The sequence below is a fragment of the Marmota marmota genome, unplaced genomic scaffold, assembly GCF_001458135.2.
Source record: "Marmota marmota marmota unplaced genomic scaffold, marMar, whole genome shotgun sequence".
Taxonomy (NCBI): Eukaryota; Metazoa; Chordata; class Mammalia; order Rodentia; family Sciuridae; genus Marmota; species Marmota marmota.
This window is the reverse complement of record NW_025999949.1, coordinates 8,737,756-8,751,217: the sequence shown is the minus strand read 5'-3', so window position 1 is coordinate 8,751,217 and position 13,462 is coordinate 8,737,756. Positions and strand designations below refer to the sequence as shown.

Below are 13,462 nucleotides of genomic sequence, written 5' to 3'. Positions count from 1 at the left end.
CTCCCCCGTTCTTTTAGTCTGTGAGTTCTCCACTCCAGTCTCTTCAGCAGCGAACATGGCTCATTCACTGGTCTTTGTTTGTTTTCTTCAATCACCCCAAAGGTCGTGATAATATTATTGATCTCTTCCTTTACCAACCACAGTAAGTTATTTCACTGTGTTAACATTTAAATTTGTTGTTCTAGGGCTGGGGCTGTAGCTAGAGAGCTTGCCTTTTATTTGTGAGGCACTGGGTTTGATCCTCAGCACCAAATAAAAAGTAAATAAATAAAATAAAGGTATTGTGTCCATATGCAACTAAAAATATTTTTTAAAAATTTTTTTGTTCCTCATTTATTTATTCCTTGTGTGGTAGATTTGCTTTCAATTGGAAAACTCACATTTAACTCTTAAGTGCTTTATTTTATAAAGTGTACTGTAGGCCCCTCAAAGTACTATTTTGAAGTCCCTGAGTCAGTAGCATGGGTATCATGTAGAATCTCAGGACTCACCAAAAAAGAGCTAATTGGAACATGTTTAACAAGGTGCTAGAAAATTTATATATACAGTTGGACACCCATATATGTGGGTTTGCTCATCTGTGATTCAGCCAACCAAAGGTTGAAAATATTCAGGGGGAACATATTTCTGTACTGAACATGTACAGATTCTTTGTTCTTGTGATTATAGCATAACAGCTACATGTATAGCACTTATATTGTATTAGGTGTTAACCTGTGATTTTTAAGATGATTTCAAGTATATGGGAGGATGTGCTTAGTTTGTAAGTGAACACTACTCCATTTTAGATAGGGGAATTGGTAGATTTTTGTTTGTTCAGGGTCTCCTAGAACCAATTTCCTGTGAATACTGAAGGATGACTATACATTAAAGTTTTAGAAGTAATGCTCTAGTTTATATTATTGGAAAGAAATACATATATCCTAGGGAAGAATCCTTTTTATATCATCTTTGTCCTATCCAGCTTTTTGTTAATCTGTTGACAATAAGAAATTCACTTTTTTGGTGAGTATTTGTTTTTCTTTCTTCTTTGCCTCATTCCATCCCATTTTGTTACAAAATTCAATTTACAAAACTTAGACTTTTTTGTATAGTTTGATGTGATGATAGCACACAGGGCATGCAATGGATCATTTTGCATTATGGATAATATACTTTATTGACATATCCTTTATATTCCATAATTACTATGTGCCTGATTTTTATGTTTATTGTTTTGCTTGTTTGCTAATATATTGCTATTGTGTATGTGGGTTTATGTAGCCTGCCTTTATTTTGTTGTCACTCTCATAAGTGGTTCATTACAGGATTAAAATAAAAGGTTCAGAATATTTTCTTTTAATGAGGAATTTAATAAATTTTCATTTACCATCACAAAAAAGAGAAAGAAATTCACTGCTTTATGAATTATTCTAAATGCACATTTTATTCCATTGTTAGCTACTAAATTTCAAAAATTTACTCTTACAGTTAAGTTCAAATGCCCATAAAACTTTGGTTCCTTCTTTCTCAATTAGTTTCTGAAACAAGAGAAAACAAGTCTGCTTTATGTAAACATCTCATATTTGAAGATAATTTTTACTTCTGTGTCCTTTAGAATAAGTATCTCCATGTTACTTCATTAAGTTACAGGTTTTTAGATTCTAGCACTGGCTTGATTGTCTTCTTTGGATCATTTACATTTATTTCATACCTTAAAATCTCTAACTTCAAAATTTAAGCCTATTTTAGGATTATTGTCTGAGCTTTATAGAGTGTGGTGGCAAAATTAGCTCCCATTTGTACATTTACTTAATTAATATAACCCATTTATTTGCTTCTTGTTATGACTTATATTAACTGCATTGTTAACCAGATTTCATGTAAATACCCCTTTTTAAAAAAAAAATTTGTTTATTTTTAGTTGTAGATGGACACAATACCTTTATTGTGTGTTTTGTATTATTTTTATGTGGTGCTGAAGATCGAACCCAGTGCCTCACATGTGCAAGGCAAGCATGCTACCATTGAGTTACAAACCCAGCCCAAGATTTCACATAAACACTCTTAAACCATGTTTTTGCTGTTTAGTTTTCTTACATTTTGTTTTGTTCTCACAGTTGTCTGTTAAATTATGATTTTAACACATTTACAACAAAATTTATGGTTTTAACGTGTTTTTAAAAATGCACATTTGTTATGGTTTAGATGTGGTATCCCCCAAAAGCTCATGTGTGAGACAATGCAAGAAGATTTAGAGGAGAAATGAATGGGCTGTAGCCTCGACCTAATTAGTGAATTAATCCCTGATGGGATTAAGTGAGTGGTTATTGGAGGCTGGAAGTGGTTCATTGAGGGTATGATTATGGGATATATATTTTGTATCTGGAGAGTGGAGCCTCTATCTCTCTCCTACCTGATCAACATGTGAACTGCTTCCCTTTGCCACACTCTTCCACCAGCATGTTCTGTCTCACCTTGAGCACTGAGGAATGGATCCAGCCACTTATGGACTGAGACCTCTGAAACTGAGCTCCTAAATAAACCTTTCCTCTATGGTTGTTTTGGTGGGGTCTTTCAGTTGCAAGCAAAAAAGCTCACTAAAACAACATTTTAATTTACAAAACTGTAGTTTAGAAAGAGATAGTGTAATGAAGATTAAGTTAACAGCCTATTTATTTATTTATTTTCATAATTTTCGGTCTTGAAAGTAAAATGATACTCTTGATGGTTTTGGATAGGTTGATGGGATATAATGATCTAAACTGAATTACATTAATAAGCATGTACTCTTAAGTGTTTGCTTTGGGAACATTTTTCAGATTGAAATATTTGACCTTGTCAGTTAAATTGTTAACATAATCAACCAGGAATTTGAATTTAAAAGAAATTTAAGTTATTGATACAGTTTTAAAAATATTTAGACAATGGAAAAGTGCCAGTATTTTGTGTGTGTGTGTGTGTGGATAAACGAGTATTTTTTAAGAGATGTATATTGTGATTTCTGCATTAAATACTAAATGTTTACCTGAATTCTGGTTAATAGAAACACTTTTAATAGTCTAGTTTGTTTTTCATACTAACATTGCAACTTAAGTTCAGTATTGATATAATTTAGTCACTGTTTGCATGTTTCTGTAATAGGAATTTTTTTAATAAAGGAAAAACAGATATGGCACTGAGTGAGGAGACAGTGTATGAACTTTGCTTGCATTCTAAAGTTTTAATTATAAGTGTAAATAAATGGTGAGAGATGAAAATTATAATTTATACAGCATTATGGTTATTTCTGTTTTCTAATGAGGGGTGTTTATAACATTGAAATATGCCTTCTCTATACATATTCACAAGTGTATATACAACAGCCTTGTTCTGCCTGTGTGGTTGTTCCTTTCTTAAGTCCTATTTGTGGGAAATTCAGTATTAATATTATAAATTAAAATTTTTTTGCATGTTTCTCTTTGCTGGATGTTATAGTTTATAACCAAATCAATAGTCTATACATTGGAGGAAATGAAAAGCTAGGTTAAAATGTTTAGGGGAAAAAAAGCCAACAGACTACTAAAATAATCCTGTAAGGATGGCATTTCTTTGTTCTGACCTTGACATGGTAAGCTCTGAACATTTATTTGTCAGTATTCTGAGGAACAAATTTGAATCTAGCTTTAAAAACAAAAAACCTGATTTATAAACCAGAATGCCATCAGTAATTTAAAATGAGTAGTATAAGTGCTAAGAGGATTAAGTATATGGTGCATTTGACCAGAATGTTCTCATCTTGTAGACTTGTTACATAGGAAGCTATATAACAAACCAGAGGTTGCTTTATAGATTCTTGGAATCAGAATAGAGAATTGAATAGAGAATTTATGACTAGAATGTTTACTGGCACCATCAGGTTAAGCTGGACAGACAACCGTCATTGCAATAGAAATATTCCTGCTACTAGGACCATGCAATTTTTGCATGTGTATCACCTTAAACGTTTGGTTGAACATTCCCAAGTTTTATTTTCATCATTCATTATCAGCATCCTTCACATTGCTCTCATTCCTCCGTATTGACCAATATATATTTAAATACGTTAATATCTTTTATTAGATTATTCTGTGGTCCTCTCATCTGGTGATTAATCAGTCTCAGCTGCTGTCTTGTTTACTTACTACTACTATGAGAGTAGGCTCTTATAGCCTGGTTCTTGAGAAGTACCTTTTCCTGTATCCTTTATGCAGCCATCAAACTATTCTTATGAAAAAAGATGCTTTGAGAATTTCAAACTCAATATTTGAGTACATATTTCTCAGTATCTATGGAGATTTAATCAAACATGCATGCAAATGAGACAATATTTAGTAATAATTTAGTCAGTATTTTCCTTCCCTCCTGACTAAAACCTGTAAGTTTATCCTAAGAGTGGATTGATATTCTGAAAGTCAAGAATGGGGAGATGAGCCTGACCTGAATGAGCAGAGTTGTCCTCAGCATGGATCCTGTCACAGCTGCCTCCAGTGTTGGTGATGCCTAGTGCTGGATTAAGGATAAGGAAAGGTTTTCCTGAATTCAGCCATAGGAATCAATATGAATTGGCTTTCTATGCTGCCACTTTGTAGTATAACTACTTCTGTGGTTTTTTTGCAATTATTTAGCCCAAAAGAAATGTTGAATTCATCTGGCTCTTAGAACATTTTCAAGCACTAAGGGAAATATAAACTAGAAAGATGAAAGTATTTGAACCCACTTTGAAAATTCTATAATGAGTCACTTGCTGACAACTCTTGACTTTCATGAAATTAAACTTTAATTCATTACCTGTTGTTATAGATATTAGTAATACAATTGTGATTTTGATTTTAAAATCAAATTTTTACAAAAGGAAATATTTCAAAGCCAGCCCTCAAATTAATTCATAGCTTCTAGTACTTACTCACTTTTTAAATTTTTAATAAAAAGCAAAGAAAAATACAACAAAGGCAATGAAAATAAAATTAACCATATGGTAAAATATATTGAAATTACTAGTCTTAACCTATTAATTTCATTGAAAATAAAAGAAAATAAAACTTGAATGCTATAATATTTTAAAAATTAAAAATCATAAGGACATACTCTTCTTGGAGGATATTCTCTACATTCAAGAATACCCCAGGTGGCATTATTATATCAGTTAACCAAGGAAGGAATTTTGAGGGGTTTTGTTGTTCTTAAATGAATCCACTGAAAGGACTCTGGGTTATTATTTCAGAGTTGATAAAAGTGTGTGTAGATCTGGGGTTATAGCACAGTGGTAGAGCGTTTGCCTAGCATGCATGAGGCATTGGGTTCAATCCTTAGCACCTCATAAAAAGAAATTTATTTCTACAACTAAAAGTATTTTTTAAGTGTGTGAATATGTGGGTATACTCTAACTTTATGAAGCAAATAGGCCTCTATTGGAACATACTTAACTTAAAAGCCTCCCTCTTTGGTGATCCAAATTAGTAATATATGCTGAAGCGCTATTGGATGTATGGAAGGAGAAATAGAATGATATTAGAGTTATCTTAGGGAATACTGTTTCAAATAGCCAATGGCCCTTAAATATTTTGGTCAACCCCTTAGTACTATTAAGAATTGTTGAATGTGATTTTCTTTGCATTGATTATATCTATTCAGGTTTTATATTTATTGATGTTTTAAACACAGAGTTTAAAAATTAGAGCAATAGTATATATTTCTTAATTGCTAAGTAGTAAATTGATTGGATTTGTGAAACTTAGGTGAAGAATGACTTTCAAAAGACAATTTAGTGAAAAGAATGGCATTTTTAGTTTTTGTATCTCTTTAATTGCTTGGTTAACATCTGTGTTTGCTGGATTTTCATATCTGCTTTTAAACGTAATTTTCATTTGTTTTGATGGGTTTTGTTTAAAGTATATGAAGAAAGCCTAAGTCTCATATATAAGTCTTTTCTGTATGTAGTTAGAAAACTGGTGTGTTTATATCTAAACACCTTTTCAGATTATTGTCAATATTCTTTTTGAATAATACAACAAAACTTCACACATGTTTTTTTAAAAGTTATTTGTAATATGAAATCTGAAACCATTTCATTAAACTTCTTGTTCTTAACTATATTGATATTCTAGACTATATTCATGTATTTTACAACTTGGAATGAATCTTTTACCCATGCATGACTTTATAACAACACACATTGGTTGTTTTGGAAATATTGGTGCAGTGAGTTGTGCAGGTATTCCAATGTGTTAACATTGTACAACATCAAAAAACCCTGCATTGATTGCTATTAGTGCCAAACCCATTAGAAAAGGCTTTAGGTATTTTAAAACTGTCAAGCTTCCAGTGATAGATAAAAATCAGTTCTACTTAAAGCGTCTTTTTTAATTTTTCAAACAGCAAGAGTATTTCCAGTTTTTACAGTTCTTTGTTTATTTATTTATTTATTTTTTATTTCTGAAGGACTGGTTCACTCCATTTTCTAGAAGAAATCCTAATCTGAATAACTTTGATTTTGGTTCATTTAAGTGAAAATAGTGTTCTTTGAGAAAATGAGCTAATCATCGCTGAAGCATTTTTTTTCCCTACAACACAAAACACATGTGTTCAAAGTGCAAATTTCTGCCATTACCTGGGACTTTTCTCATTGTCTCACTAATACACAGCCCTGTCTTACAGTCAAAAAGATGTGAAAAGGGCAGCCCCCTCCTTCTTGGGAGTCTCCTTCCAAGCAAGTAAGCTTCATTAAGAGCCATATGAAGGTTTTGGAGGGGGAATGAGGTGCTGGGATCAAAGAGGAAGGAAGTGGTCCTCATGTATCCTTCAAGTATTTTTTATTAAAGACAATTATGACACTTAAGTATGCAGCAGAAGTACTTTGTACATTTCCATTTAGTCATACAGGGTATTAAAAAAATTAGTAATCAAGGTTTGAAGTTTTTAGAATTAATGATTTGTACTGTCTAATTGAAGACATGGTTGAAACTGGCAAATATATATATATATTTTAACTGCACAACTATGAAGGTAAAAATTAAAGTGCCTAGTATGGTTTGATGCCATGACCAAAAGATTTGTTAACAACTTAATGATTTTTAGTAACGTAACTGAATGGTGTAAATGTGTTATATTGATATTTTAAATGAATTATGAATTGGGGAAGGTGTGTGTGTGTGTGTGTGTACGTGCGTGTGTACATTTTGGAAATAATTTTATTCATTTATCTTTGAAGTGGAAGTTCAGATGCCAGTACAGGTTAAAGTCTCTGAGATCATGTATATTATCATTTCTGCCATAATTTATTCTACATCTAAAATGGATTTACACATTTGAAAAATGTTGAACTTTTAAGTGTAACATAATATATATCAGGTGCAAGGTAGAACCCTGGTCCTGGGCTATTAGAGGTGAGGCTTTGCTACTAAATGTAAATGCTGTCCGAAGAAGAATGCATTTAAAATACAATGCCTTCTTGTTCCCCAGTTAGAAAGAGAAAGATGCCAAGTTCTTAGTAGTTTAATTTGCTTTCTATGTAAAAACAGTGTAAATATCCTAAGAATTTTCAAGTTTTATTATTAACAGGACATCTAGGTGGTACCTCGAATTTGTCCTGCCATTAGTTTTCATATTTTTGTATTATCTTTTGATTACTAAATTTTCTGACTTATGGTTGTGAAACACTAGGAAAACTTCAATAAAATTGTACAGTTGGAACATGGCTGTACTAGAGTAAAAAAATAAACTGAAACCTTTTTACTTAGCTACCATGAAATAACATTTTAAAAGAAATACTGAGGCTCTTATTTAAAATAAAAAATAATAGAATTTGATTTAAAAATGGGGAGGTATTACCCATTTTCAAATAGTTTATAGTCCAAACTAATAACACAGGAAGTAACACGAGAATACATTGGTGAGAATTGGAGAAAAGTTGGAACATCCAAATGAAAATTTAGACTCTTCAATTTGGATTGACAGAGAAAAAAGATGATAAACCAGAGAGGTAAAATAAAAGAATACACTGGTAGTATATAGGCTCTTAACATGAATTTATGCTTTTCCTTGTGTCTGAGCTAAATATTATTTTAAATTTGATTATCATAATTGATAATCATAAGAATGGGTATTGAGATAGCTTTGAAAGAATTATCCCTAATCCCTATGTCATGACCTTCCTCTGTTTTCCTGTACATACTTGCACGGGATGAATGGATCACCTCTGTCTTAAAAAGTGGGGTATCTTTGCTTTGTTTGGAAATCCAGAACCATGGCAATGCTGTGTATTAGGGGTCTGCAAACTCTGAATCACTGCCTGATAAATCTTGCCCATGGCCAATGTTTTCCTATGCTCTCTCGATCTAAGAATAGCTTTTACATTTTACATGGCTTGAGGGGAAATGAAGTATGTTTTGTGATTTGAAAACTATATGAACTTTAAACTTCATTGTCCATAAATTTTTATTGGAAAGCAGCTTCTCTTACTAGGATATGTAGGTGTAGATATGCATATAGATAATGTTTGGCTGCTTTTGAAGTATACTGGTGGAGTTGAGTAGTTGAGATAGAGGTTATACATTATGCTTTGTCTTCCATTCTACTGCTACGGATGCTACAGTTATACCTGAATGATGTTTCTCATGCCATGTGTATTATCACACTGAAACATTTTGTTTACTTATATATTTTTATTATTTTAAGTGCATACTTACGTCAAAATAGAGACAGATGGACTTTAAATGTGCTTTTAAGGCACAATGGAGTGGAATTTTTTACTTATACTGGATTAGATAGTAAAGCAACAAGTTCACACTATAATGTGTTAAAAGAATACCATATATGTCCATGTCACCAAACTATACACTTATACCAGTATTTGCAACTGGTTAGAAAACAACTTTTGGAAAATTTAAAAATTGCATCATAGCAGAATTTCCTCACAAAAATTAATAAAAATGAAGTTTCAACCAAAGCAAGTTTCTTATTGGTTCTGACTGATTATAATTGGTATTAAAAATAAAATTTTCCAGTTAAGGAAAATGATTTCTCATTGGCGATTTTGTTAAAAAAATTTTTTTTAATCGCAGCAGCCAGAGAAACTAAGCTTTTTAAAAGCTAAAACAGTTGTTTATAGTTGAGGATATTGAGACCATATTGCTCTAGGGGAAGAATGACATTTTCCTAAGTGATAAAAATTGCCCGTAACTACTACTGTCACACACTAAATGATTCACTATTAACTTTTGCTGCAGTCTTTGTTTTTTAGTCTGTTCAATATAAAATTACAAAGTAAAATGGTAAAATTCATACTGAAGTTTTTCAGTGACAACATATATATGAGTCACAAGTAATGTCTAGCAACATACATTTTCTATTCTGTCCAAAGACCTTCATTTCTACAATTTTCAACAGCCGTATATTCAAGCTCAGATAACAGTTTCCAAAAATTTTAGACAATTAAGTACAAAGGAAATTTTCATATTTCAAAATTTAACCCAGTTGAATTGGAGGTGATTAATCTTAAGTGTAATGCCATTTAAAGGCAATATCAAAAGAAGAATTTAATAGAATAAGCAATAAATATATTAAACCCAATTAAAGTATATGCTTTTTGATTAATAGCAGTATTTAGTAGTACCAGTCTACAAAAAAAATGTTTTGAAAGACAAAATATAAAGAGCTGGATATGAGCTTAGTGGTACAGTGCTTGCCTAGCATTCATGATCTGCAGCACTACCAAAAAAAAAAGTATGTGAGGTCTCATTTTAGGTTAGCATTAATTGATAAACATTTGCGTCAGTTTTAATATTAAGAACCTCTAAATTTGAACCCAGTTAAGTGAAGTTATTGTTGATGAAGGAATTTAATTAGTAAACTTAGATTTAAAATTTTTTATATATAATATGTACCTACATTATTTGTTTCTATCAGAAATAGATGATTTCCCAAGGAAGTAATTCTCCAGAAAAAAAATAATAAAAATATATATGGTATAATGATAGAAAGTCAAGATAAGCAAAAAAGAAATATGAGTTTAATGTCATATACAATAAACTTAAAGAATTTATTATTGCTGTATAATGATTTTTAGATGAATTATTTGTGAACTCATAAGAAAACAATTATGTCCTCCTATGCTTGTATGTGAGGTTGCTGGCAAGAGAATGTGGAGAATTATTAATTGTTCTGAATGAGAATTACAGTTTTTAAAATTGCCACTTGAAACTCAGGTTCAGTTTCTAAGATGATACAACTTTTATTTTTATTTATTTGTTTATTTTTTGGTACCAGAGATTGAACTCAGGGGCACTTGACCACTGAGCCACATCCCCAGCCCTATTTTGTATTTTATTTAGAGTCAGGGTCTCACTGAGTTGCTTAGTGCCTCATTTTGGCTGAGGCTGGCTTTGAACTCGCAATCCTCTTGCCTCAGTCTCCCGAGCTGCTGGGATTACAGGCGTGTGCCACTGTGCCTGGCTTGATACAACTTTTATTTGGTATATTTTAGGTCTTTCTTCCTAGAAGTTTTTTTTTTTTTTTTTTTTAATTTTTTAGGTGTAGATGGACACAACACAATGCCTTTATTTTTATGTGGTGCTGAGGATCGAACCCATGTCCCACCTGTGCTAGGCGAGCACGCTACCACTGAGCCACAATCCCAACCCCTAGAAGTTTTTATATTCTTGAATGGATATTGATTCTTTTTATACCTTGCCTTGTTTAGGGAGCATTTAAGGGAGGTTGAGTGGCACTATATAGTATTAAGTGTTAAATTCTAGGGTCCTCTTAAAGTGTATTTGTAGGGAATCTACAGTACAATAAAATAGAAAAAAATTATAGACTGAGAGACTTGGAAGATAAGATTTAAGTTGGACTTTGATGGATGACTAGGATTTAGATTTTTAGGGGTATACTGGGAGAGCAGTTCATACGGCGTGAGATTTTAGGGTTTAAGTGTTCAGCCACTAAACTAGCATGAAACCTGGCACTCAGAGGTGCCCACTGAGTACCTGTTAGGTAAATAAATAAGGAGTTGTTTAAGGAATTTTTCAGAAGAAATACATGGCATGACAGAGGGGGTTATCCATTCTTGATTGTCATAGCAAGATTTGTTAAATATTAGCCAAGGCTCTGTTGACATTACCTGACATCTGTTCCCTTTTTTCTGATTGCTTTTGCTATTGATTTAACCCAGATTGTGTAATAATGTAATAGTTGACTTCTCCCTGTTGTTTCCAGTATTTCGTCCCTGATTGTTACATTTGTGTAAGTGCTTGATTTTCTAATTATGATGATTGTTTTGCACGCAGAAAGTTTTCACATAGCCATTCTAATGGCTGAATGAAAAGTCATAACCTTAGAAGTTTTTCAGAATATACCAGCAGTACATCTACTTAGCCTTTCAAAGTCAGCAATGATATGTAATACTTAGTTTTTTAAATGAGTCTTTCATCTCACTCTAAGTTAAATACTAGCTGGATTGTCATTTAGATTACTATAGTTGAATGCGCTTTCTTTATTTCCTTGGAGGTGATCTCCTTACAATATTTATTCTAAAGTGTTCATTTTCAGGCTAGTAAAACAGTGCACCTGATGGGCGCTCATGTGTTTAACTCACACTGGGTTGTAGATGTAGAAAACTAGATAAGTTACTGAATATTAACTATTATTTTTACCTTAGATATCTTAATGCAATTCAGACAATGTGTCCGCATATTCTCCGTTATTTGACTACTGCAGTTATAACAAACAAAGATGTTCGCAAACGCCGGCAGGTGCTAAAAGATCTAGTAAAAGTTATTCAACAGGTAAAACAAATCTTTATTTTTTTTAAAGTACCACAACTTTAGGTCTAGTCTGATTTTCTAAAATAAGACTCTTATTTCTTAAGGTAAACATGTACTGAAAATAGGAGAGAAGCATACATGAAGTTTAGAAGTCAGAAGAGATTTAAATTAGCATTTACTGTCTTTATGTCCAAGATATTCTTATGTTAGATGTGATATGAATGATTATTGCTGTTTGCTAGGTGACTACTTAATGCATATGTGTTGCTCTTACTGCAAAGACAAGCTATCTGGAGCTGCTTGTTTGGGAGATCATTAGCTGCATAATTCTAGAGGAGTGACCTTTAGAATAGTCTTCAAGTTGGGCATAAGCCACTACAGCCCTGCTGATTGATTTGTAGTGAGCTCCCCCCACCCCAAAAAAAAAAACCCATAAAACACTGTGGATTAGGAGAAGTTGTTAAAATTTTATCCAAGAATAAAATAAATTACAAAGAAGTAATTGTCACTAGTAGGGTAAGAAAGAATATATCTATACCTTGGAAAGTTCATCATTGTTTATAAACTAAAGGACACTTTGGTCAAGCTTTTGGAATGATTCTAGGATGAGAATTTGGAGTTGAAAAGTATTACAACCTTATGGTGATCTGGAATCAGGATTGTAGCAATTGCTTTGAGAAGATGATACTAGGTTATTTGCTATGAATCAATGGTAAAGAGGAAGAAAACAGGAAGAGTGGGATCTTTTAGGAGCAGTTGATAAACAGGGTTTAATCCAATCTAACTGGACATTTGACTTAATTTTACAGGAGTCTTATACATATAAAGACCCAATTACAGAATTTGTTGAATGCTTATATGTTAACTTTGACTTTGATGGGGCTCAGAAAAAGCTGAGGGAATGTGAATCGGTGAGTATAAATATTTACTTATAAACTAATTAAATTTTTGAATATTATAGAGTTAATCAGTTGTATCAGAAATCTGTTAATCTTAAAATGGCAGATTATTTGTAAATGTTAAGAGTGAAGACATTTTTAATGTTGGCTTATATGTATATCTTTTGTTAAGTTAGTTTGTTAAAACACTGGAGGTATTTTGGGCTGGGATGATAGCTCAGGTGGAGTACTCATCTAGCACATGGGAGGCACTGGATTCAAATAAATAAATAAAGGTATTGTGTTCATCTACAACTTTAAAAAAATGGAGGTATTTTAAATGCACACATGAATACTTAAGTAGGTAGGTATTTTATATGTATAGGCTGGGTCACTGTGAATTACATGTCACAACTGTGATTCACTGTTTTGTTTTATAGGTGGCTGTCTTCAGAATGTTTCACTATTACATTTAACATTTGCTATATGACCTGGCAACACATTGTAGTTATGAAATAACTGTGATGTTTCTATTGTTTAATAGAAACTTGAATTAGTTAAAGAGTTTTAAATTACTAAAATAAGAACTTACCTGATAAGCATAGTTCCATTTACTAGATTCTCAAGTTACTAGTCATCAGTTTTATCTTTTGTACTCAGGCTAAGTTGACAGGCTAAGATCTTATTTCTCTAAATAAATAAATAAATAAATAAATAAATAATAAAATTTTATATATATATATATATATATATGTATGTATGTATGTATATATATATGGAAGTACACATTCAGAGTTGTGGGTTTTTTTTTTTTTTTTTTTTTTT

General features: G+C 32.0%; 1 protein-coding gene across 2 annotated transcripts in view; it reads left to right on the top strand.

Moving 5' to 3' along the window:
* Positions 1-13,462, top strand: part of Eif3e (eukaryotic translation initiation factor 3 subunit E) — a 46,431-nt gene that overhangs the window by 17,226 nt on the left and 15,743 nt on the right. For both annotated transcript variants that reach the window (XM_015486376.2, XM_015486375.2), the window contains 3 exons: positions 18-142; positions 11,654-11,780; positions 12,569-12,670. In XM_015486376.2, the coding sequence (XP_015341862.1) occupies positions 18-142; positions 11,654-11,780; positions 12,569-12,670 (354 nt within the window). The remainder of the gene's footprint in view (positions 1-17; positions 143-11,653; positions 11,781-12,568; positions 12,671-13,462) is intronic.